The sequence below is a fragment of the Felis catus genome, chromosome A1 (assembly GCF_018350175.1).
Source record: "Felis catus isolate Fca126 chromosome A1, F.catus_Fca126_mat1.0, whole genome shotgun sequence".
Classification (NCBI taxonomy): domain Eukaryota; kingdom Metazoa; phylum Chordata; class Mammalia; order Carnivora; family Felidae; genus Felis; species Felis catus.
The window spans coordinates 19,546,175-19,572,757 of NC_058368.1; the positions used below are offsets into that span (position 1 = coordinate 19,546,175).

General features: G+C 49.3%; 1 protein-coding gene across 15 annotated transcripts in view; it reads left to right on the top strand.

The window, feature by feature from the left end:
- ATP7B (ATPase copper transporting beta) overlaps positions 1-26,583 on the top strand; it is a 78,084-nt gene that overhangs the window by 41,604 nt on the left and 9,897 nt on the right. For 10 of the 15 annotated variants that reach the window (XM_045052525.1, XM_019825930.3, XM_045052511.1 and 7 more), the window contains 12 exons: positions 1,947-2,110; positions 3,911-4,072; positions 6,185-6,261; positions 8,023-8,197; positions 9,852-10,085; positions 10,788-10,879; positions 18,027-18,154; positions 18,269-18,423; positions 18,642-18,776; positions 21,676-21,870; positions 23,784-23,966; positions 25,232-25,400. In XM_045052525.1, coding sequence (XP_044908460.1) covers positions 1,947-2,110; positions 3,911-4,072; positions 6,185-6,261; positions 8,023-8,197; positions 9,852-10,085; positions 10,788-10,879; positions 18,027-18,154; positions 18,269-18,423; positions 18,642-18,776; positions 21,676-21,870; positions 23,784-23,966; positions 25,232-25,400 — 1,869 coding nt within the window. The remainder of the gene's footprint in view (positions 1-1,946; positions 2,111-3,910; positions 4,073-6,184; positions 6,262-8,022; positions 8,198-9,851; positions 10,086-10,787; positions 10,880-18,026; positions 18,155-18,268; positions 18,424-18,641; positions 18,777-21,675; positions 21,871-23,783; positions 23,967-25,231; positions 25,401-26,583) is intronic. The other 5 variants (XM_045052499.1, XM_045052516.1, XM_045052514.1 and 2 more) reach the window with 3 other exon arrangements.

Sequence of the window (26,583 nt, forward strand, 5' to 3'; positions counted from 1 at the left end):
TGTCAGCAGCCCTGATACTCTGGCAGCAAGTTCATTAGGTGATGGTAGAGATGTTTGTCTGATGTTCTTGGGCCATTGGCATTCTGCTGCTTAGGAAGTGTTTAGTTTGTTTAAGATAAAATGTCTCCGAGTAAGTTAGTGAGGGGCAGTCCAGTTTAAAGGTCAGGGACATTCCGTGGGTAACTTCCTCAGCTTGTCCTAGTGGTGGTCTTTATCTCCTCCACCCCCACCCCCAGTCCCATCCATCAGCCTCCAGCTAGCACATGAATACGTAGCCTGCAGTTTGCAGAGAAGTTGCAATTTTGAATATTCTGTCCTTTGTCCCTGTAAATCATAGAGTGTTAACGGAAGTGCCCAAGTTTTGTCCTCTGGACTACATTTCCAGTACTGTCTCTGAAACCTGAAAGTGCAACAAAGATCCTGTCCGCTTTTGTTTGGAAAATATCTTAACCGTGACGACCTTGCCACCGGAGTCCCTTTCTCTCTTTCCATGTATCTCTCTGCTCAGATTCCTTGGCCATCACAGCCAGCCCCAAATTAGGATGATGTGTCTCCAGCCTCTTGTTCCCTATGTTTTATCGTGGCTGGAGCTCTAGAAAGACTCTTCTCAAATTTAGGTATTCTAAGAGTTTCTTTGTCATCCATGGGCTGGCTGTTCATAAAATATCCTACATCTCATGGTTCCTGTGTTTCTTTTCCTGACTTGCAGCCCTCATTTTTATTCCTTATGGCATCCTCTCTAAAGCACGTTTCTTTCTTTTATGTGAATGAGTCTTATTTTCCCCCTCAAACTCACAAATAATCTCACTGGATATGCAATGGCATCATGTCCCAGTCAATGCATCGTATGTTAAAAATATTGCAAGTCAAAAATGCATTAAAGCCTCGATGGCTCAGTCAGTTAAGCATCAGACTCTTGGTTTCGGCTCAGGTTCACAGCCCCATGTTGGGCTCTGTGCTGATAGTACGGACCCTGCTTGGGATTCTCTCCCTCCCTCTCTCTCTGCCCCTCCCCCCTACAAAAATGCATGAACAGTTAAAAAAATGCGTTTAATACACCTAACCGACCAAACATCATAGCTTGGCCGAGCCACCCTGAAATGTGTCAGAATGTGTATCTGTCGCTCATTGTCATGATGGCGTAGCCCCAGGAAAGATCCAAATCCAAATCTGAAGTCTGGTTTCTAACGAATGTGTATCACTCTCGCACCAAAATGAAGTTGAAAATGTTTAAGCCAAATTAATTGTAAGTCGGGGTGGTCTGTAATCTGTAGGATTTCTCTTCCACTTCTGAATGGGATCAGAGCCTGAAAAAGAGGAAGGAAAACCACTTTTGAAAGAATTTTTTTCTCCGTGTATGAAAAGTGTCTGAGGGAAAAGGACACCATTTAGCTGACATTTAGTAGTTGCCGGCTGCAGACTGTATGTATCTCTTGCTGTGAGGTGTGGACACGGTCCGTGTCTTCTCCAGCCTGACTCAAAGCCACCCACCCCACCCCCCACCCCACCCTGCTGCCATCCCGGGGCCAGCAGCACAGGCATCACCTGGGAGCCGGGTGGACCTACAGAACCTCAGACCCACTCCAAACCTACTGAGCTGGAATCTGTAGTTTATCAAGGTCCTCGGTTGATTTGCCCATCAACGTGTGAGGAGTGCTGTTCTAGAACAGTGGTTCTCACACTTGGCTGGTACGTTAAAGTCGCCTGGGGAGCTTTACAAAAAGATGCCTGGCACCCACCCTGAGGGGTCCTGGTTTAACTGGTTTGGGTTTGGGGCCAGGCATGGTGCTCGTTAAAAGGCCAAGTGATCCTAAAGTGCAGTCCGGTTTGAGAACTCCTGTTCTAGAGGCTTCTGGGAGCAGATGTGTTTCTTTGTTAGGTTGTGTTGAATGTGTCATCCCAGAGGCCCTGCCTGGAGTGTTGTAACTGTGGCCCGACGGTTCCAGGTATTCTCTCGGTGCTGGTCGCCTTGATGGCTGGAAAGGCAGAGGTTAAGTACAATCCGGAAGTCATCCAGCCGCTGGAGATAGCTCAGCTCATCCAGGACTTGGGCTTTGAGGCTTCGGTAATGGAAAACTACACAGGCTCAGATGGTGACCTCGAGCTGATCGTAAGTGTAGCGGCCGGGCGGGCGCTGGGCCAAGAGGGCTGCAGGCATCTGACAGGGGCCGGGAAACTTCTCCCATTTTGCACGTATGCTGTGTGTTGTCGGAGTTGCGTTCTCCTTTGAAGCCAACGACAACGACCTGTTCATTTTGAGCAGGAATGTCAGTTATATCACAGAGTCTTAGAGGTACATCCCACTGGGCGCCTTCAAGGTGTGAGGAGGAGGAGCAGGTGGGTGACGGGAATGTAGGAGGAAGAGGAACTAAACATGGCAGCCACCCAGAGCTTGGTTTTGAGAGAGTTGAATATGACCACATTCCATAAGGCCCAGAGGGAAGCTAGAATGCAGAGATGTGGCAAGGCCAGGGGAGGTGAGTCGGTGTGGTAGCCAGTGTCAACCAGCGCCACCACAGCGGGGGAGGGCCAGCTCGTAGGCACAGGGGTGTCTAGAAGGTAATTGGCGACCGGCGTCCTGAAGCACACAATCCAAGATGAACGGTAAGGATGGTTGCTGTGCCTAGTGTGGGCGGGGAGGGGATGGTACGGGCCTCGTTTTTCCTGTCTGTCTACTGTCATCTGCACATGACCGCAAATCACTGAAACATTGGGTATATCTAGTATTTCCGATATGCTGTGTTCACAGGCACTTCCGTACAAAGCTTTTTATGTGTAAATAAGGGGAGACTGTGAGTAATGCTGTTTTACTGAGGTTAAGGGGTCTTGCTTCCTTAACTGTGTTCAGTTACTGCTGTTAGTAGTAAGTAAATGTTTAAAGAGTACTAAGGACACGAGTGGCACTTTGAGCTCTTGATAAGTGACATTCTTTGTAGAGCAAACCCTTTGCCCTGGACAGGCCTCCCAGTGTGTGGTCAGGTAACACGACCTGCTCTCTGGGTTCTAGCCCCGGTCATGCCCTCCACAGGAGCAGGACCCTCGCTGCAGACCCTCGGCCCCAAGGGGATGCCTCTGTCTCTCTCAGACTACTGTGGAAAATCTAGATCACAAATATTATTGGGAAAGGTGAAAACATTAAAAAAAGATTGTTTTTCATGTTTATTTGTTTTTGAGAGAGACAGAGACAGAGCATGAGCACGGGGAGGCAGAGAGAGGGAGACACAGAATCTGAAACAGGCCCCAGGCTCTGAGCTGTCAGTACAGAGCCCCAAGCAGGGCTTGAGCCCATGGACCTCGAGGTCGTGACCTGACCAAAGTCAGACGCTTAACCAACTGAGCCACCCAGGCACCCCGGTGAAAACATTTTTTGAACAGTGTTTTTTATCTTAAACTGAGCAGTATCAGTTATATCGTTATCACATGCTCAGACACCGGACATTTTATGTCTGTATTTAATTAGTATTCTGGGAAATGTTGACCTCTGATACTTGGAAGAGTGACTCATCTGACTTGCCTAAATACATATCCAGGGATGGCATGTCTCACTCCATGATGTGAAGACATGCATCATGGCGTGGCAACAGTGGCCTCACGGAGAGGGTAGGGTGGCTCACGAAAGCCCATCACTGTCAGAGCTGGAAGTGAAGCCGCGGTCTGTTGCCATCTGCTCAGTGACTGGCTACGTCTCTTGTCCCCGAGTTCGGGAAGAAGCACTGTTTCTATGCCCACAGCCCCTGGGGGAATGTTCCGGGTGAAAGTCCTGCACACAGGTCTGGAGGTGGGAGTCCAGGGCCTCAGGAAGGGTGCTGTGGAAGGAGGAAGGGCTCGTGGCTGCCTGTTAACCCAGCCCCCCATGTGCCTTTGACGGGATCCTCTCAGTCCTGAGTAGTATTTTCGTCTTGTGCGGCAGATCACGGGCATGACCTGTGCATCCTGTGTTCACAACATAGAGTCCAAACTCACCAGAACGAACGGCATCACCTACGCCTCTGTGGCCCTTGCCACCAGCAAAGCCCACGTGAAGTTTGATCCTGAAATGATTGGTCCGCGGGATATTGTCAAGATTATCGAGGTAAGTCGTTCATTTAAAAACATTATACGAACTAATGTAGCGTTGTGCATCAACTATACTTCAATTAAAAAAAATATACCTTCCTTTTTCAAAACAGTGATTTATACGCACTGTAGGAAAATGAGAAAATATAGCTGACCAAAAAAATTAAAAAGAAAAAAGTCACCTAACCTCTCCTTCAGGTTTTCCGATGGGAATAAAGGTGGATCGCTTTAAAATAAACTGTGAAATCAAGTCAATATCAGACAGTCTGAGGGTGAAGATCAGTGAATGGGTAAGAAAAAGGATATTATTGTCTTAATTGCAGATATTCCTGGAGAAACATCAGTATCAGCAGGATACCTGGCACATGGGGTTTAATTACCTAATTATAATTTTGAAGTATTATTTAAGCCTGGACCAAACATCTCTAGACCGAAGGATTGTTGGAAATGAGACGAATTGTACTGCGTATTACCACTATGTCAGGGCTGCTCGTTGATGGGAGGGTTTGGTCGTTTCTCTTTTGGAAAATTACTTAGTGTTCATGCACTCCCTACCTCTGTTCCCTCCCTCGCTTTGTCCACAGACACCGCCATTTCCTTTTTAAGGCCCGTATTCTACCACACCGTGAGCGGGTGAACATTAGTGCTGAGCTGAATGGGTGAAGATAGGCAAAACTGAGCGAGATTAACTCGTAATAACTGATGGTCAGGATAAATGGAGTTCAGCAGGACGTTCTAGCACAGGGAAGCATCTTGGGGCAGGCCTGAAGTTGTCATTCATTTTCTCTTCACTGCGCGCGTGTTTAAGGGAGATGTTGTCTGCTGTGTGGCTTAGCAGAGCTCTTTGATGTGTGTTATTTAGGCTGCTGCCGCTGCTGCTAATAATTCTGTCCTAGAGGCACACAACACAGCTTCTTTATCAGATGGAGAAAGATCCCCAGAGAGGTTAAGTGACTTTGCTCGCTGGTACCCAGCTAAAGGTTGCAGGACTGGCCCTCAAACCCAGACCTGACAGTTCCAAGCTCAGCGGCCTTTCGAGTTTTGCCACACCACAGGTCTTACAGAACAGCAGTGATGTGGCCCCGATGAGGCTAAGAAGTCAGACTGTTGTGCTCATAGGCGGGAGAGTCCCAGGTGGTGCTTTGAGCACATGTCAGTCACCCTTCTTACTTACCATGCCCGTCCCGGCCCCCATTCTGCCCGCCGATCTCAGGGCGGTGCCGCCTTTATCCGTGTCTGAGGAATATTGCCAATGTCTGGCCTCCGTTCTTGCATCTCTGGTGCATCTTTTCCTAATGTAATTAGGTTGGTATTAGTCGTAAAAGGATTTGTCTTTACACGGTCCTAGACGCTCTTTCTCCAACCAGAACTTTTAATTTTTGTGTGAAATCCCAAAGAGTCCGAGGCCCCTCTTTATATTGTGCTGACTCTTGGGACATTTCCTGACAGCTTTTCCTGTGCAATTTCATAAAGGGGTCAGATCAAATAAGGAAGAGAGGGTCAGGGAGCGAGGCGGTGCAAGAAACGCTGAAAAGGACCAGCAGATTGCGGTGCAGTCCCCATCTGGCTTCAGTGGGAGCCGCAGCGTGCAGGTGTTGAGGGAGCCAGGGTCTGCTCAGTGGGAAGGGGCCTGGGCTGGGAGTCCGGAGACCTGAGCACCGAGCACTGGGCCTCGCTCTTCTGACAGCACGATGGCTCTGGGCAGGATCTCTGACCTCTGACCTTCAGTTTCCTCATGCAGGGAATGAGTGACGGCCCCTGACCCCTCCACGTTTGGGGTTCTTCACACAGCAGTTCCGTGTGTCTAATTCAGCATTGATCAGCCTCGGGGCATGCTGAAGTTTCTTCCAGAACCTGCTGCCTTAGCCCACAGAAGGAATAGGAGTCGCCGTCTGGGGCCACCTCCTTGGGGATGACACAGTCTGTGAGCATAGCTGGTGCTGGACCTCTGACAGGACTTGTAGTATGATTTGGGAACGGAAGTCATGAACGGAAAAACCAATCCAGTCTTTTGAGCGATTTTCGAATGACTTTCTAATTTCAAAAGATGTAAAATGCTTTCTACCAACGCATGTTTTAACCAAGTGCCTTCCTCCCTCTTTCTCACTTTTCTTTTTTTAATAACAAGGAAATCGGCTTTCATGCTTCCCCGGCCCAGAGAAACCCCAACGTGCATCACTTGGACCACAAGGTGGAAATAAAGCAGTAGGTAGAACAGAAAAGATACACTGCATCTCTTGTCTAAGGGTCCCCCGCTCCGCCCGCCCCACTGGGCCCAACTGCCTCGTTCTGTGCTTAAGGGTGTCCCTGCCCGCCTGGTTTCCCACAGTGCCGTCCACATGGACTAGCTGCCTTACTACCCTTGTGACATTAACCCTCTAGAAGAGCGCTGTCCCGACAGACCTCCTCGCGATGACAGAAGTGTTCTCTACCCTCAGGGCCCAGTCTGGGAGCCACCAGCTGCTGAGCTGTTCATGGGACTAAGGAACTGAGTTTTTAATTTCATTTGATCTTAACTGATTTTAATTTAGATAGCCACTTACAGCTGGTGGCTAACAGACAGGACAGCACTTAAGTTGGGATGGGAGGGAGAGGGTGTGGGTTTTTCCTTTTACAACACACTATCTTAAGACTTTATTTGAAAGGGTTCTAGAAGTGGGGTCTGAGGGCAGGAAGCATGGTCACTGGAAAGAAAATGGCCTGGGAAGAAGGAGGCCTGAGTTTATTCGTTGATGCAGATGTGCACTTAGTCATTCAGCAAACACACGGGCACTGTCGTATGTAGGGCGCTATGCCTGGTGTTAGGAATGAGTGGGATACTGTCACAGCTGGGCTAGGAAAGAGTGGGTGGGCGGTGGATCAGGTGGGTTAAGGGGGTCTGGGAAGCCAACTAGCAGGAGACACATGATCTGAGCCTCAAGGAATGAGTGGAAGTTTGCCAGGCAGTGGAGGTGGGGGTTGAGGTGAGAGTTCTCAAGGGGCATGGAGGCGACAGCGGGGGGTGCCCTCAGGGACTCCTGTCCTTTGCTCTGGTTGGCATGCCTGGAGGAGGCAAGGACTGAAAGGAGATGCACCTGGAAGGCCAGCGGCCGGGCTAATTCCAGGGCCCTGGCGGCAGCCTGAGAGTGTAGACTTCAGTGTTGTAGGCCAGGGTCTGTGGGCCAGGGTGGAGATGTGTCAGAGCTTCCACAACAGTCGGTGGGAATTGCATGGATGCTGACGCTGACAGGAGACCAGAGCTGTCACCGTGGTGTCCATCGAGAATGCTTTACGGTTCTCACTGACTCTTTAATTTGTTTTAATATTTATTATTTTGAGAGAGAGAGAGACAGAGAGAGAGTGTGAGCGGGGGAGGGGCAGAGAGAGTGGGAGTCACAGAATCGGAAGCAGGCTCCAGGCTCTGAGCTGTCAGCACAGAGCCTGATGGCGGGGCTTGAACCCACAGACGGCAAGATCATGACCTGAGCCGAAGACGGACGCTTAACCGACTGAGCCACCCAGGCGCCCCAGTCACTGACTCTATTTTGAAGGTCAAACGTATAAGTATGTTCATACTAATACAATTTTGCTCTTATCTGCTTTTTACTTGGGAGTCTGTATAAGATTTTATTTTGAAGAAAGAGCAGCAGGCAGCCATATGGACTGGGATGTTCAACTTCCTGGGTCTAGATTCTCAGTTCTGGGCCTCCGTTGCCTCCCCTAGAGATTAGAGGCAACAGGTCAGCCATGGGCAGGGAGAGGCTGTCTGTATGTCCCTGGAACAGCCCTGAGAAGTGTGAACGTTCAGATATCCTCTCAGGTGGCGGGATTCAGGGAGAGAACCTTCCCTTCATTTTCGTACCCTTGGCCGTCCGTCCCAGACGTGTGCCAAAGGCAAGTCTTAACCTGAGCCCCCAGGAGGAGACTAGCCCATAACCCAGCTGGCAGGTGACAGCTAATAGGTTGCTGTGCTGCTTTGTTCTGCAGGTGGAAGAAGTCTTTTCTGTGCAGCCTGATGTTTGGCATCCCTGTTATGGGTTTAATGATCTATATGTTGGTGCCCAGCAACGAGCCCCACGAGACAATGGTCCTGGACCACAACATCGTTCCAGGACTGTCCATTCTAAATCTCATCTTCTTTATCCTGTGCACCTTCGTCCAGGTGGGTATCTTCCCTCCCTGCCTCTGTGTGGCCAGCAGATTCTCTGCCCTGTCATGCCAGACACAGCCCATCAGCTTGGCTTAGGCGGCATTTTATCACAGCTTTCCTGCAGGGGCTGCTGTTTTCCTTTAGGACCTGCGGGGGGCACTGAAAGGACCAGGTTTCGCTGTCACTTTCACAGTGGTTGTAGGTGGTTGTAGGTGTTGGTGACGCTGTGTGTCCCGTATTTGTTTATTGTTTAGTTTGCACTGCCTTTGTTGTCAAAAGCAGTGGCTCGTGCCCCGAATGACAGGGCTGTGGTTCTGAGGAAATTATAATTTATTAAAAAATTGTTTCTAACGTTTATTTATTTTTGAGAGACAGAGACAGAGCATGAGCAGGGGAGGGGCACAGAGAGAGGGAGACGCAGAATCCGAAGCAGGCTCCAGGCTCCGAGCTGTCAGCAGAGAGCCCGACGCGGGGCTCGGACCCACGAGCCGTGAGATTGTGACCTGGGCCAAAGTTGGACGCTTAACTGAATGAGCCACCCAGGTGCCCCCTGAGGAAATTATAATTTAGAAGAGATGGGCCTGCTGGAGCTTCTCCTCTAGGAACGATATTTAGGAGCTGGCTGTGTTTCTGGTGGGAAGTGTGCCCTCCCATCTGTTTTAGAATAAAAAATAAAACTCCTGAGGTAACGTGAGAATGTCTCTGGTTTAAGACTGAGTGTAATTATTTGTCAGCTGAATTTGCTTTTCTCTGTATTTTCTTTTTAATTATAAATGTAATATATATTTATTGTAGATAATCCAAACCATACTGAGGTAGGAGAAGCAAAGGGGAAGATATTCTTTCGCTAGAATCATACCCTGCCTCCAGCCCAATCCTTTTCCCCAGGGTTACCTTAGTATTATTACTGGTTGGGCGTGCGTGTTTACAGATCTTCATCTATGTAGAAAAAATACTCATTTTCACGTATATGTATGTGTGTACATGTTCACATAATATAGACACACGGACTTTGGGTTTTTTTTTAATTTTTTTTTAAATGTTTATTTTTGAGACAGAGAGAGACAGAGCATGAACGGGGTAGGGTCAGAGAGAGAGGGAGACACAGAATCTGAAACAGGCTCCAGGCTCCGAGCTGTCAGCACAGAGCCTGTTGTGGGGCTCGAACTCATGGACCGCAAGATCATGACCTGAGCCGAAGTCGGACGCTTAACTGACTGAGCCACCCAGGCACCCTGGGACTTTGTATTTTTTAACGGAAATAGGATCATACTAGATAAACTGATTTATAACTGGCTTTTTCACTTAACCATGTCTCATGGGCATCTTTCAGGTGAGTGGTTTATAGACCTAGCACACATCCTCTTTTGGGACTGCATAGCACTATCCATGTTATAAATGAACCATGATTGATGTCACCATTGCCACCGTTCTCTGCTGATGGACATTCAGGTCATGTGCTGTGGGTTTGAAAGGTCCCCCATGACCTTGACCCTCCGTTCCTGTGGCCAGTAGTCTTATGAATCAGGAAATACTTTTCCTACATGTCACTCGCAGAGTAGAAAGTAATGTCTAAGCATTTGCAGCCCTGAGGGGCCTCCGGGTCTCTGGTTGCTCCTTGGACTGGATGCCTCCTCATGCACTGTTGCTGTCCTCTGTCTTTCAGCTCCTTGGAGGGTGGTACTTCTACATCCAGGCCTACAGATCTCTGCGGCACGGGGCGGCCAACATGGACGTGCTCATCGTGCTGGCCACGAGCATCGCCTATACCTACTCAGTCATCATCCTGGTGGTGGCCGTGGCTGAGAAGGCGGAGAGAAGCCCCGTGACCTTCTTTGACACCCCCCCCATGCTCTTTGTGTTCATTGCCCTGGGCCGGTGGCTGGAACACGTGGCGAAGGTAACTGCAGCTCCGGGGGAAAAAAAGAACTGTGTCTTCAGTAATATAAGTCTTAATTCATGTGAACGCCTTGTTTAGAATTACTAATTATACACAGTCTGGCAAAAGACTTAAAGAAATGTGAAACCGACATATAATTAGGTGTTCTGATCGCTAATCTCCAAACTGATTGCTACTTCTGAAATCCCAGCTAATCTGGTTAATTACTGAAACCTTTATTCAGGCGTATTGTGTAATGAAAAGAACTCCGGATTTCAGGCCCGCACGTATACTGCCTCTTCGTACATAACTGAGTATTTGGCTCAGGAGTCTAGAAATCCATGTTTCCATCTTACAGTCAGGCCATATTTAACACCCTGCATTTTAATGTATTCTATAAAAGAGTAGGACTGAGGCCCTAAAAGAAATTAAATTGAACCTTAAAAAAAAAAAAAAAAAGAGGCAGTTAGTAGGCAGACTGGTCCTGTCTTTTCAGCTGAAATGTAATTCATAGAACTTGGTGGTATTGTACCTTCAGTGTGGAGATGACTGCAGTGAGTAACATCCATCCTGGAGGAGCCTTTTGATGTGCACTGTGTCTGTGTTATGAGGGGTCGGCCTCTTTCCGCAGGGGTTTTCTCTGATACGCGCCTGGTAAGCATTGGTCTGGGTTTGCACCGGTCAGCTTATGATAGCTTGTTTTCCATTCTGGCCGTTTCCTAGAGCAAAACCTCAGAAGCCCTTGCCAAACTCATGTCTCTCCAAGCCACGGAAGCCACCGTTGTGACCCTTGGCGAGGACAACTTGATCATCAGGTGGGTTGTCTTCATCCAAAGTTTTCGACCAATTTATATCAGACTGTGTAAGACACCTGAGACACCCATTGTGTTCATGACATTACACTAGACATTGTGGGGGCCAGCAAAGACTTGTGTGGCCAGGTCCATCCTGTTGATCCAGGTAATTAATAAGGCATTTACAGATTACAAGATCCACGAGAATTCAAGGTGGTGTGGTTTGCTGAATGACAAACGAGAGGTATAGGTGATTCGTGTCTCTGGAATTGAGAAGAGGAACGCTAGGGGTGGTCAGAGAAAGCTTCACAGAGCACAGAGCACGGCCCACACGTTGGGCCTTCCTTGCAAGACCTGAGGATTTACAAGGCTGAGGGATGAGGTTCAACTTGCCAAGGAATACAGATGGGAGAAGTATTTTTCTTCTTCATATAGTTAGCAGATACTAAAAATAATATGGTGGTTATTATTATTGCTGGAACTTATATAGCATTTATTGTCTGTCAGACACTTTTAACCTCTTTGTATTACATCTAAATTAAAAAAAAAAAAACTGTAGGAGGAAGGGGCTATTATTACCTTTATTTTGCAGATGAGGAAAGTGAAGTTCAAAAAGGCTAAGCAAGTGGCCTAAAGTCACACAGGTATTCAGTAGTAGAATTGAGTTATAACCCAAGCTCTTGGTTCCACAGCCCATATTCTTAACCCTTACACATACTGGCTTTTAAGGCATATTTGCTTATTTTTTTAAAAAAAATTTTTATGTTTTCTTATTTTAGAGAGAGAAAGACAGAGCATGAGTGGGTTAGGGGCAGAGAGAGAGGGAGACACAGAATCCGAAGCGGGCTCCAGGCTCTGAGCTGTCAGCACAGAGCCCGACGTGGAGCTCGAACTCACGAACTGTGAGATCATGACCTGAGCCAAAGCCAGATGCTTAACTGACTGAGCCACCCAGGCACTCCAACGCATATTTAATAATACAGGCATTTTCACGAATTCAGGCTTCTGTATTTCCCTGGTCAGCCTCATTTTCATATTCTAGGCAGTGCTTATTTCAGACCTTCACATTCCTGAATTCTCTCTCCAGCCCCACCACTCTCCCCTTTGGACTGTGATCTCACTCTGACTCTGGGGTGGGAAATGCATCAGTTTCCTGTCACTCAGCCTACAAAGCTGGCCTTCCCTCTGTACGCTCCCTTCGTCTCCTTCTGGGCCTCTGCTCAGGAACGTCCCTCTGTCAGTGTCTCATTGCTCTTCAGTGTGTCTGTCTTTGCTGCTTCTTACCATCCAGCATGACTTACAGTCCAAACTCCTGTTGTCAAAGCAGACCTGTGCCCCACCCCAGTGGTACTGCCCGTTCTGCACGCTGTGGCCAGTGTGGGTTCGTGAGTGTGTGCCCCAGAATGGCCGTCGGAGGCTGAGACAGGCCCTCCTTCGTTGCTTCCCGAGGGGGTACTCGGCGAGCCTGTGCCGAAAACATGAATCAGAGAATGAGGCACCGGCCGACCATGGCCTGGAAGCACTGGTTTTTGCCCTGATGCTGGCTTTTGAATATGAGTCAGAATTACAGTAGCGATAGTTGAGATTTGAGAACTTACAGGATACCATTCCCAGTAGCGACCAGTAGGTTAAACTGCCTAATTTAACCCGATCACTCCCCTGGGAGGTGGGTGCTCCCACGGCCCCATTTCTTTAGGAAGAACCCGAAGCCCAGTGGGGTGGCGTGACTTGCCCAGAGTCCTTGGCGGGCGGGTGAGTGGCAGAGCTGGGACAGGCGCCCTCTCGGCCACCGGCTCACCTGTCTTGCAGGTGGGTGGACACTGTGTGACAGCAGCTGGCACATGGGGGCTCCACGCACTCGACTGCCGTGGCTCCACAGCGGTTGCACACCTTGGCTTCTTTTTCTCACAAATTAATGACCTGAGAGTTTCTGAGATGCGGGAATGTTCCGGCTGGGAACAAAGCCATGGACCGGCCGCTTTTACTGGCCGCCTTTCATTTTGAGGTGCTCCTGAAGGCACTGGCTGCAGGTACAGGGACTCCTGCCTTGATTTGAGTATGAGGAGACATGCGTCTCTGCCAGGAGACAGAAGCTACCTGAAATGGCCCAAGGATGCTGGGGCTCCCCCTGTCACAGCTCCGTGTTTTTCCAGAGATGGTGATTAGTATTTGCTTGTGGACACCCCGTGGGCCCTTCTACTGCCGTCATCACTGTGGTGGTGCCATTTTCAAAGCCAGAGTTCCTTCTGGCTTTGCCGCAGACGAGCTGTGTGCTGGGAGAGCGTCAGTCAAGGCCTGTGAGGCACGATTCCCGTCTGAAAGTAGGGTGCTTGTCCCCCCCCCCCACCTTCCTGAAAGGGTGCTTCAGGCCGCTGGGAGGTGACGGGCCCGTGGCCACACACTGCCCTCCCGAGGCATTGACTTTCTGTGTAACATGAGGCCTACCAGTGCTGTGACCCCCGAGTCGGCCTCTGCCTTCTGCGGGGTCTTGCCACGTCCAGGCCTCAGCCGGTGGGGACGTGTCTCTAGTGCCTGTTTTTACCACGCCTGCTCAGGCCACCGCTCTGTCCCCTACAGCACTGCAGTAGGGTCTTCATTGGCCCCCTGCTTCTAGCCAAGGCTCTTTCTAACTCTTTTCCCACATTCAAACCAGTGGTCTCTTGGACACCCGGATCTGACTGCATTCCTCTGTAGCGTTTCCCTGCTGTCCTTAGGGTGAAGTCTGTGAGCGCACACGTGAGACTGGGCGTCCGCCGGTGTCCCCAGTGGACCCAGCCCCTTGTGCCGCCGTCCCTCCACCTCGTTTTGGCCACACCCCCACTGGCAGCTCCCAGAAAGGGGTTCTCAGGTCTCCCCCGACACCTTTCTTCTTCCCCTTCACCTGTTGTCTTGTCCTTCAGGGCTCGGCATGGGGGTCACATCCTCAAGAAGCCTTTCCTGTCCCCTGGCCCGCTTGGCTGTCACTCCTCTGTGTACTCCATGTCTCCACTCACCCTGGGACACGCATGTGGCAGGTGCTCAGATACTCATTGAGTGAATGAAGTGACTGTGAAATTATACCGTGTTTGTGCTTGACCTTAAAAGGTCCACACAGCCTGGTCCCTAGGCTCCCGCATTGAAGGCTCCTGTTAGAGTGGGGAAAACAGAGTTACAAATCTTACCTAGGTTTGTGTCTGTTCTCTTCTAAGTTTTTCTTTGTCTGTTTACTTTGTGTTAGATGAGGAAGGAGAGGAGAGAGGAGACAGGTGAGGTAGACAGACTGCTCGCAGAAACTCTTAAAGCGGAAGAAATGCTAGGGAAAACACCGCCTTTCCATTAAATGTATTCCCGCAGGGTGGTGTTTTGGGGGGACACAAGCTTCTGAAGAAGAAACGCTGGGAACTCGCTGGAAGGAGCCACCTTGACTCCCAGAAAGTGCTGTTCACCTTAAATCAAGCTGTTTAGGCTTAGAAAGATGTGGTCAATTCAGATCAAAGGGGCAAGTCACAGATTAAGCGAACCTTCCAAAGCTTGGTAGTTAGGTTACGCTGGGGGAGAAGGTTCTGCTGTCAGCTCCCGACCCCCCTTCGCTAGTGAGCAGGCGCTCCTTCTCCTGACGCAGGCCTCGGAGGAGATCTTGTGTGATGAGAAACTCCTCCGGGTTGTGTGGACGGGCCTCAGAAGGGCAGGGCCTGGGCGTCTCCCATCACTGGGAGATTTGAAGAGGCAGCAGAGAACATTCTCAGATTATGGAGAAGTCTCCTCTTCTTGGTTGCCACCCTGCCTGCCCAGCCACCAAACAGATTTCTGCACATCTGCTCCCAGCACTTGAGACTTCACGGTGCCACTCCCTGTCCTTTTTTTTAACATTTTTTTTAAAGCTTTTTTTTTTAATTTTTTTTTTTAATGTTTACTTATTTTTGAGACAGAGAGAGACAGAGCATGAATGGGGGAGGGTCAGAGAGAGGGAGACACAGAATCCGAAACAGGCTCCAGGCTCTGAGCTGTCAGCACAGAGCCCGACGCGGAGCTCGAACTCACGGACCGCGAGATGGTGACCTGAGCCGAAGTCGGCCGCTTAACCGACTGAGCCACCCAGGCGCCCCCACTCCCTGTCCTTTTAAAGGGCCCTTCTTTTCCTGCTCCATGATTGTATTGTGGCCATTATTGAACTTACATACTCGGATCTGCTTGTAGCTTCTGGGCAGTAAACCTCCTGAGAGGAAGGCTCGCTTTCCTGTTCGTACCCAAGCCCAGCACGGTGCCTGCTACGCAGAGGCCCGTCAATAGTGAAAATGTCCATTAGGTGATATAATAGAAGTCACCAGCATTCACTGGGCGCTCACTGTATGTCAGGCACTGTGCTCAGTCCTTAACATGCATCATCTCAGTTAATCCTGGAACAAAATCGTCATTGTAGAAAGGAGGACACTGTGGCTTTGTACCAGGACTTGACCCGGATGGCACCACTGCCCTGTGACTCACCAGGGCCCTCACGAGGACTCTGAGCTCCCAGGGTCAGGGCCGTGTCTTCTTTTGCTCGCCACTGCGTCCCTGGCACCTGGTGCACACAGTGGCACATGTGGCACTTGGTCTGGGGACACTAAACGCTTACTGCGTCCGTATGCTCCTGGGGGGGGGGGGGGGCAGCGTGCACTCACAGCCTTGCAGGGAGGCGGTGGCATGGAGCATGGCGGCAGCACCAGACCTTTGGGGACAGATGGGCAGACAGACAGACAGACTCTTGAATCCTCATTATGCAGACGGTGCTCCTGCACAGTTTTTAAAAAAGAAAGTTTTGATGTCAATACTTAACATCTCTGCACACTTTGGCTCTGGGGTTTTATACGCTTACACATAGCAACGTTGAAAGAAATGGGCACGTAGGTTCAATTCTGTGCCTTCCTAAGAAATCTTCAGGTTTTTGCTCAAATGGGAGTGAATATCATTTACCTCATATACTTTTGGGAAGATTCAATGAGCAAATAAACAAGTAAAAATCTAGCACAGGACGTGCACTCAGTAAATGTCCGTTTTACCTTCTCACATTGATAAGGCAGCTCGCTGTACATCCTTCTCTCTGATACTTGCAATAGTAGTACTTACGGAATGAAAGAAGTGTGTAAAATAACCCCGGAGCCTGCTTAGTTGACTTTGTCAGCATTTGATCACGAGGCACGGTTCTCAACAGTCGACCCTTGAGCAGCGGTGGGGGTTTGGAGTGCTGATCCAGTGCAGAGTTGAAAATCCGAGTGTAACTTTTGACTCCCCCGAAACGAATCAGCTACTTTGACTAGAAGCCTTACCGATAACATAATCAGTCAATGAACACACTTACTTTGCAGGTTGTTATATACTCTATTCCTATAATAAAGTAAGCTACAGAAAAGAAAATGTCAAGAAAATCAGGAGGAAGAGAAAATCTGTTTCCAGTACTCTGTTGTATTTATTGAAAAACCGCGTATATGTGGACCCACGTGGTTCAAACCCGTGCTGTGCACAGTGATGTGTTTTGTGGCCCCTGGGTGGTTCTCCAGCGGCCTCCCTTCGCTCTGTCCCTCCCTCCTCTCCCCCACCGTGTGTCTCTGTGTGTCTGGGGACCGGCATCCAGTCCACACACACACCTACGACTCACTCGCGCCTGTCTGACTCCACTCTCTCTTCTGCAAAACTTCCTGTGAGAGCTTCTTGAGCCGCGGCCTGTCTCCTCGCTTCGCGCGCTCTCCTCTGCCCATCCCGCTGGGCTGCTGCCTCCATCGGTTGCTGAAATTGCTTTTCCTTCACACATCAATTCGTTTCCATTGCCCCGACCCAGCCATTGCTGATTTTAATGCCTCTCCACCAGCATTGCCCCTGCCCCCCAGTGTCTCCATTTGAAACTTGTTGTTGGTTTTCTTTTTTATGAAAGTGTGACTTACCTTCACGGAAGTAGGCAGATCTTAAGTGCAGAGTATGATGAAGTTTGCCCGTATCGCGTCTGGGTAGTGACGCCTGCTGTGGCTGAGGCTAGGATGTCTGCTCCCGCAGTCTGCCACCCCCACTGGCCCGTCTGCCTCCCTGCCGCTCTGGCTGGCCCTTCCACCTGTTCAGCCTCCAGTGTGGCCCCGGCACCAGGGCTTGGATCTAGAACTCCCTCTCTTTTCCACTTATGCTCCCAGGTGACCTTGCACCATTTCAGGGCTGTAGGTACCATGTGTTTTGACAACTCCGGGATTTGTACCTCTAGCTCTGCCCTCTTCTCTCAGCTCCAGTCATGTTTTCTGCTCCCTACTTGACTCAGATAGGCATCCCAGACCCGACATGTCAAAATGAAGGTCTTTATTTCATCTCTTCTCTTCTCTCTCTGTCCTTCAGTGGCTTCTGCACACTTGTCTCCATCTCAGTAACTGAGAATTTCGAGCTCCTCTTTGCTTCTTTTCTTTACTCACTTAGCATATCTGCACGCCCTGGAAATATCCTGGGTGTTCACGCCATCTCTGGCCCACGCCACTGCCATCTTTTGCTTGCCCACCTCTTCTCCCAGCCTCTATTATTGTCCCTGCCACCCCGTGCTCATGCAGCAGCCAGAGCGATGACTTGAAAATGTGAATCAAATTATGTCACTTCCCAGTAAAACTCTTAACATTGGAAGCCCGTACTCTGTTCTGCAAGACTCAACGGGATCTGGACTCTGCCTGCTTCACTTCCTGTTTTTCAAAGGCACCCTTCCTTCCTGCCTTAGGGCCTTCACATTAGCAGAGTTTTTCCCCTTGAACTTTCTTTCCCCTGTATGTTGGCCCTTCTTGTCTTCCAGGTCACAGCATGTCTTCCAAGTGACCCCCCCCCCCACCAAAAAAAAAAAGAAAGCCCTTGAGTCACATTATTTGCATCATAACACTTATTTAATACCTCGGACTGTCCTGTTCATTGTCTGTTTTTTCCGCAGAATTGGTCTTCATGAGGGTAGGGACTTTGCTGTCCTGTTCACAGCTGTATTTCCAGTGTCTAGTACAGCACCTGTCACTTAGCTGTGCACTAAATATTGACTCAATCTGTAAATGAACAGATAAAATGAATACCGCCACTCAGTGTAAAAGCCAAGAGTGTAACCAGTCCAACACGTTGTCTAGAACCCGACCCGGGTGGCAGACCAGCAGGGGTGAGCTCCAGTTAATTGCTGTGTGCGTAACTTGAGTGGCATCTGTTTCAGAGAGGAGCAAGTACCCATGGAGCTGGTGCAGCGGGGCGACGTCATCAAGGTCGTCCCCGGCGGAAAGTTCCCGGTGGATGGGAAAGTCCTGGAGGGCAGTACCATGGCTGACGAGTCCCTCATCACAGGTTAGGTGGCTTGTTTCATGTTCCCTTTGGGTGGGTATCACAGCACCTGCCAGGTCACATGAGTGCTGAGTGGGGCTGAATGCATGATGGTTGGTCTCTTTTCTCCCCCTCTAGGAGAAGCCATGCCTGTCACTAAGAAACCCGGAAGCACAGTGATTGCTGGGTCTATAAACGCACATGGCTCTGTGCTCATTAACGCCACCCACGTGGGCAATGACACCACTTTGGCTCAGATTGTGAAATTAGTAGAAGAGGCTCAGATGTCAAAGGTAATGAAGAAATTTAAAAAAATAATACAACTTCAGCTTCCTCATTTTAGGAATGACTCCAAGAGCTTCGTAAAATCAGGCAGATTTTGCGGAGTAGAGATTGATTAGTAAGTGTAGTTAACGAGGGGGCTCGGAACCCCAGTTCTTGCTCATGCTTGTGGTGGTTTATTTCTTTGTGGATTGTAATTTCCCCTGGTCTTGGTGTTTTGTTTTCATAGGCACCCATTCAGCAACTGGCTGACCGGTTTAGTGGATATTTTGTCCCATTTATCATCATCATTTCAACGTTGACGTTGGTGGTATGGATTATAATCGGTTTTATCGATTTTGGTGTTGTTCAGAAATACTTTCCTGTAAGTTGAATGCTTTGGGCAGTATGGTTGCTGTGTTTTAAATAACCTCTTGCCATTAATCCTATTCTCTCATGTCTTAGATTCATTGGGCCTTAATTACCCATTACCTTTATTTACTTGTTTTGCTTACTTAAGGCAGCAAAGTCTTAGCCAGGATAGGATGATCAGTCACTCTGTTCCTGCAGGTTTTTTTTAAAGATCCTCTTGGCTCTTTAGTTAGATGATTATACAGATACCAGTTGGCTCTTGGTTGTAATGCTTAAAACATTTACATTATGTGATCTTGGCCATTTCTGGGGTTATAAGGCACATATCATAGGTCACTTCACAATTTTGATGGCATGATAATATTACTTAACAGATATATTCTTAACAGATTTTAAGAAAAATGTTTTTTGCTGTCTATGTCCATCAATACCATCCTCAACCTCGCAGCTTCCCAAGCAACGCTAAATCTTCTTAATAAGTATTTATTAAACATAACATGAGACCATGGAATATACTTTCTCGAGTTAAAAAGTGATTAAAGAATATGATCTTAGCAACTACAGTTTTATCAAACTTCCAAAAAGGGTGTAAAATACAAAAAAAAAAGCTTTTCTGCCTGAGAAATAGGAACTGTGGTGATTCTCAGTTGGGAGTAATTTTGTTGCCTCCAGAGACATCTGGCAATGTCTGGAGACGTTTTTGGTTGTCCTGACCGGGGAGGGAATACTACTGACATCTAGTGGGTAGAGACCAGGGATGCTGCCAGATGGCCTACCACACAGAGCACAGCCCCCCACAACAAAGAATTATGTGACCCCAAATGTCAGTAGTGCTGAGACTGAGAAACCTTGATGTACATCAACAGTGAATGGCCCACATGGTGTAGTATTTCATAACTGCCCAGTGAGTGGAACAGTGTTTTATATTCAGCCAAGTCTAATGCGTATTTTACCTTAGGGCCATAATATAAGAAACATGGACCAGAGCATTTTTTTCTTAAAAAAAAAAATACCCATAATTAAAAGCACATCTTACATTCTCAGGGTGCATGTCATATACTAAGATGTCACTTTCTGTCTCCAGTTTCCTATCTTAAAATGAAAAATGTCCATGTTAAACTCTTCCTGACATCTTAAGGAGACCTCAGTGCTTTTAAGAGTAACCTGGGACTGTATTCCTAGAATTTGCCTGGGGCTGTTATGGCACCTGACTGCCCCCAAATGTCCACTTTTGCGGGAGAGCAGCTCCTTGGCACGTGGCTGTGGGAAAAGTCATTCCCAAACAAGTTGGAATATGTGACTTTCTGCTGGTCTCTGCCTTTCCATCTTACGTTGGCTTCTTTTGTTTTTATCCGCAATATCAGGGAGGATGCTGGCGCATGAGGTACTGCATGTTCCTTTAAGATACTGTCACCCTGCTGTGTGATGTCACTTGTAGGGAGACGTTCATGTCACCTTCTAGAAGTCCACCCAGTCCCGTCGGAGTGTCCGGTGTTATTTTAACGAGAATTACTGTGTTTTTTTTTTAATCATATCATCTTTATCTCTAAAAACCACAATTATGTCTTAAATACTGCGTCCTTCTACCTGAATGCAACTGTTTCTAATCAAAGTGAAATGACCCTTTAATAATGCACCTTATTTTAGGATTCTGCCTTTCAAAATCAAGGAATAAAGTATAGATGAACGCTAAAGAGATTGTGCTCTGTATCCTTGATTTAGAAGACATACTATAATTAAAGTGAATATAATGTCTCCTGATTGTACCTCAGAGACAGCCGCCATTTTGAAAAATAAACCAAGATAAATCACGATGTCAGAATGCAAAGAGTAACAACCTTGTGGGTCGCTAGGTAACTGGAAAAGAGACCCATATTTTGTTTGTTTGGAGTTTACCAAGAAAACAGTAGTGAAAAAAAGAGAAGAAAATAAAGGTGGCTCCAAATCCCGTCCCTAGGAGTAACAGTTTTTTGCACTTTGGTGAACATCCTTCCAGTATTGTTGAAGGACTATGTAGAGATACGGGCAGATAATTTCACACTAATTCAGTCACAACATATGCCATTTTGTGCTTGCTTTTTTTATCCAGCAGTGTTACTGATGTCTTTCCATGTCAGCAAGGATAGATACACATCATGATTTCAACAATTGCATAATATTCCATTATGTACATCATACCCACAATTATTTTTTTCATACCCACAATTTAATTAATTCATTCCCTATGGGTTGTCTCTAGTTTTTTGCCATTATAAAAAACGCTGTGATAAGTATCTTTGTATCTTTAGCCACTTGTATGATTATCATCTTAGGGTAGATTCCTTAGAGATCTATGATTTTTTAAAGTTTTCATAAGAATGATAAAAATAACATGTAATATTGTTACTATGTAATACAGAAAGTGTAATAGTTACAATTTTTAGGTGCCTTTCTTCTGCTAGGTATTGTACAATGCACATTTATATGTTTACATGTATATATATATATATAAAATCTCATTTAACCTTTATAACAACCAGCTGGGCATTATTGGTATTATTGTCTCCGTTTTGTATGTGAGGGAGCTGAGACCCAGACAAGTCAAATTAGTGTCAGGGCCAGGAAATGGATATACCTAGTCCGATTCTAGAGTCCACGCTCCTTCCTCCAGCAGAGTTTCCTATACCTCTCATCATGCCTCTCTCAGAGGAAAGCCTGTGGGATCAGGTTGGAAAACTGGGCTGGGGAACAGTGAATGAACCATGTGATAACACAACACTGAGGCAGAGTGGAACGCACCATGTTTCCCAAACCCCCACTTGTCACACAGACTCAGGTCCCCCTGCCTGCCTTGAAATGTTCTCATGTGATTAGGAGTCTGTGGGATCCCTCATTTAACCCTCAGCCTGCCTGTATCTGTTTCCTCTTTTCAGACCCCCAACAAGCACATCTCCCAGACAGAGGTGATCATCCGGTTTGCGTTCCAGACATCCATCACGGTGCTCTGCATTGCCTGCCCCTGCTCGCTGGGCTTGGCCACACCCACGGCGGTCATGGTGGGCACCGGGGTGGCCGCCCAGAATGGCATCCTCATCAAGGGAGGCAAGCCTCTGGAAATGGCCCACAAGGTTGGCCTTGCTCTCCTGCCTGTCCTTTGGGGTCTTGGCTGGAATGACTTTGTAGGTGTTGCTGTGTGATTTTTTTTTTTTTTGAAACTTAGTCCTCGTGAAAATGGTATCTGTTTAAATTCTGTATTAAGAGGACAACCTGGAAGAGGCTCGAGGGCACTCCATTAATTAAATAAAACAGAAAGCCAGGACTGACTGGGAATGATAGCAACAACAGCTAAGACTTGTAAGATTAAATACAAATTGATTTCGTCTCATTAACAACTCTTTGAGGTAGGTGCTTATTATTCCCGTTTTGCAGATGAGGAAGCTACAGCGGGAGGAGGTGAGGCAATTTGCCCAAAGGCCTAGAGCTTTGGCAGAGCTGGGACTCACACCCAGGGAGCCAGGCTCAGGCAGTACTGGAGCACAAACATGTGATTAGCAGAGGGATCCTCACTCCCGGGAGTGGAATAGTCAGCAGCCGTGTTTATGAAGAATCTTTCTTCGGCCCAACATGCCCATCCCTAACCTTCCGTCCCTCCGTTTATTTACGTTTGTTGAGCATTTACTTTGTGTGTGTGGGTCCTGTCCTAGGCCCTGGCAATGGCCATGGGCCTCTGCTGTGAGGGAGCTCACACGTTAGTGGGAGAGGCAGGTGTGGAGTATGCAAACCACAAATCCGTGAGGGCGTGTGAGGCTGGCAGGGTGGTTTAGCAGGGACCTAACCTGCACTTGTGTGTGTCGGCCTGGGGCTGAGTGGGTGCAGAGGCAGGAAAGGAAGTACAGGGGGTCCACCTGGGACCAACCAGTAGAGCCAGAGTGAGCCAGACAGCAGAGGTTGGGAAGGATGTTCTGGCAGTGGAACAGCGGAGGCTGTACTGTCCTATCATAGGCTCCATAAGATCAGGGACTGGGAGCTCTTTTCTCACCGTTGTGTCCCCAGCATCTTGCCCAGGGTCCAGCACATCGGAAGCACTCAGCGGTTACTTGCTGAATAAGTAATGAGGAACCGGAAGGAAATGAGAGAGAGAGACTGACAGGAGAAGAGGCTGCTGAGGGAGCAAGGCAGGGAAGGCAGGGCCTGGGAGTTTCTGTCAACTCCAGGTTGGATCCGGAACTTAACCCCAAGAACAGCAAGGGGCCGTGGAGGGGTCTGAAGCCCCGCAGGATGGAACTGGGTTACTTGTTGGGAAGACCGCTGTGCCTGCAGAGTGGAGGGAGGGACGAAAGGCGGCAAGAATTGTTGGAGGAAGAGCAGTTACGCGCGTTGCTGAGGCTGGCGCTCGGCATCAGAAACAGAGCTGAGTGTTGTTTGCTAAGTGAGGGAGAGCCGGGCCTGTGGGGCAGTCTGGGCACGGCGAGCAGCTGGCCTGCGACGGGGCCTGGGGCCTGGGGGAGTGTGGAGTTCAGGGGTCGCTGGGCTATGGCCGCGGACACAGGGACCGACCAGCAGAGCCCAGACCCGTGGGGACCACGGACCCAGTGGCACAGGCGGAGAAAGTGGCTCCGGTGGTTGGTTACATGGCCAGGGGCACCGCCTTCCCCTCCCTCCAGCTGCAGTGTGAGCGCCTTATTCTCAAGCGGCCGCAGAGACACTGCAGGGCGCTGACACGGACAGATGTGCGTGGTGGCATTGCCCGGAAGACGGTGCCATGCCATCTCCTGTCACACTGGAGTGACAACTTCTGGCTCGACCTGGCAAGGGTTAAGTCACAGCGCGGATTGTTCCAGCTGGACTGAGAGGGAGACAGTGTCTTTGTCGCGGGAGTGCGTGAACCCGGGATTGATGGTGGAGGGTTGAGTTAATGGAGTCATGAAGGGATGTTACTCACTCGAGCTTAGTTGAGTGGAGTTCTGCCTCAAGGTTGTGTGGACTCTTCAAGTCCCTTCCATCTGTATACGTGATCACCAAGGTGTGGTTGTTTCGGCAGATAAAGACTGTGATGTTTGACAAAACTGGCACCATTACCCACGGGGTCCCCAAGGTCATGAGGGTCCTCCTGCTCGTGGATGTGGCCACGCTGCCCCTCAGGAAGGTTCTTGCTGTGGTGGGGACTGCGGAGGCCAGCAGCGAGCACCCCCTGGGTGTGGCAGTCACCAAGTACTGTAAAGAGGTATGTCGACCTGGGCATTGCTCACCCCGCCCTGCGCCCTCCCCCCGCTCCACCTCCCCTGCTGTCACCGGCTGGGCTGGAAGCCTCCAAGCGCCTTCCTCCTCACAGGCCTTTTCTCCTTGGCCTCTGTAACCGGAGTCAGCTGCCTTCCGGGAGGCCTTGGCTTGTGGGGTCCGGAAACCCCTCAGCAGCCCCTGCGGAGCAACAGGTTGGAGATACGGCTCACAGCGCTGGGTCCCTCATCCCGTTGCCAGATTATCACAAAAGCAGTTCAGCGTTAACACTCATTTACTGAGATCGTACCGGGCTTCTGTGCTCTGGGAGCTGGTGGTCGGGTGGGAAGGACAGATGGTGGAACAGTTCGGTCCCTTACGAGCACTTAGTGCAAGAGGGATACGAAACCAAGTGAGGGGTCGGGGTGAGGCAAGGAGGGAGCCCTCAACTGGGGACGGGGAAATGGAGAGGAACCAGCAGCAGTCAGCGAAACGCCCCGTGGGTTCTTGGCAGTTAATGGGGAAGCGGTCATCCTTCGACCTCTCCAGAGGAAAGGCCTGTGTAGTTTTCTGTTTTCAGTCTAAACATAGAGGCAGCGGGATGTGCCGGAATATTGCCCTGAAAAATTTTAAACGGTCTGGGTGAATAGGATTATGTGAATGTAGAAAGGTGGTGTGGATGCCTGGGGGAAAAGTGGACAGCTCCACCTGGACAGGGACTCTTCCAGAAATCTCCTTTGGCATTTTGTGTAGGGTCCTTCGGACCACCATGTCCCCTCTCTCCTGATGTTTCAGGATGAGCTGTGCTCTCTCAGCCCTCCTCTGCTGTGTAGTTAACCCAGATGAAACAGCTCCTCAGTCCTTTCTCCTGCCACTGTCCTCGTCCCCCAGGGTCTGTAAAGGGGTGGTTACCCTCTTGCTGGGCTCAGAGCGGCTCTGTTACCATTTCCCCATTCCATCGTTTTCATGAAATGATTTGCAACATAAAAATAATCTTTCCTCTTTTTGCTCTCCCACCTCCTTTAATCTGAGGCATTTGCTGTGAACTGCTCTTCTCCTTTCAGTCTGCCCTTTGTCCAGTATCATGAGGCATCAGTTTAATAATCATAGTGTCGGTGTCGGATAAGAGAAGGGATTGCAGAGTTACTAGTCCGTCTCCTCCCCTTCCCGGTCCTGCTTACCCCTCAGTTCTGGCTGGTGCTGTGCCTTCCTGCCCCGCTCCCGGGTCTGTCCTCACTCCTACTCACCTCCCCTCCCTCTCTGCCTCCACAGGAGCTGGGAACAGAGACCTTGGGGTACTGCACAGACTTCCAGGCGGTGCCAGGCTGCGGAATTGGCTGTAAAGTCAGCAACGTGGAGGGCATCCTGGCCCACGGCAAGCGCCAATGGAGCACACAGGCTGGGATCTCGAACGGCGTTGGCGGTGTCCCTGAGGAGACAGGTACCCCTGGCCCTCGTCTCTCTGCCAGGCCTGCCAGGGGTGGGGTCCGGCCGGCTCAGGTGGCGGCGTGCCAAACCAGGGAGCCCGGGCCAGCACCGCTGGGTCCCCTGCTATGGATGGGGGTGGCTCATGGCTGGGGTGCCGCATGCCCGCCTCCCCCAGGAAGACCTGTGGCTTCTCTGTTGTGTTCTCTGATGCATCTGAGTCTTGACGCTACTGAAATTCATAGAGGGTTGTTTCTGCCACCCGTAATCTTGAGTCTCCTCTTTTTCATCCCAAGTGGGTCTTCTCCTAAGCTACAAAGCAGACAGATGGGAATTCTGCTTTTGCCCTTCCCGTCCCCCTCTCGTGCGGTGGAGCTCTGACGGGATGTGTCGTGTTTACAGAGCTGGCGGCAGAGAATGCAGAGGGGAATGGTCTGCCCAAGCCAAGAAGGGGTACTGCGTGGAGCGACAGCTGTCTTCAAATAGCGGCTTTTCTGACTCTAAGCATAGCTTGCTAGCCACCGCCGTAAGAGTGTAGAAACCCTCCCAACCCCAAAACCCCATGTTGAGTATTCTCTCTTAAGTGCATTGGTAGTTCAGTCTTGCTTGGGAATGCATATTGCTAGAAGCCACCTGCCACCTTCTAGCAGTTTAGAACCCTAGGGTGACCCTTCCATTTAGTTCCGGGGACTGGTCTGTGTGGTGACACCTAAGTTAGTGGCACACAGAGTTAAAAGGTGACAGGAGATGGGGGTGCCTGGGTAGCTCAGTAGGTTAAGTGTCCGACTTCAACTCAAGTCATGATCTTGTAGTTAGTTCAAGCCCCGCATCAGGCTCACTGCTGTCAGCACACCCGCTTCAGATCCTCTGTCCCCGTCCCCTTCTCCCCAGCATGTGTATGTGTGTGTGTATGTGTGTGTGTGCGCGCGCGCTCTCTCTCAAAAATAAATAAACATTTAAAAAGAAAAAGGGTGAAAGGGTGAGGGGCGCCTGGGTGGCTCAGTTGGTTGAGTGTCCGACTTCAGCTCAGGTCATGATCTTGCGGTTCATGAGTTTGAGCCCTGCGTCGGGCTCTGTGCTGACAGCTTAGAGCCTGGAGCCTGCTTTGGATTCTGTGTCTCCCTCTCTCTCTGCCCCTCCCTCCCTCTCTCTTTCTCTCTCCCTCTCTCTGTCTCAAAATAAATAAACATTAAAAAAAA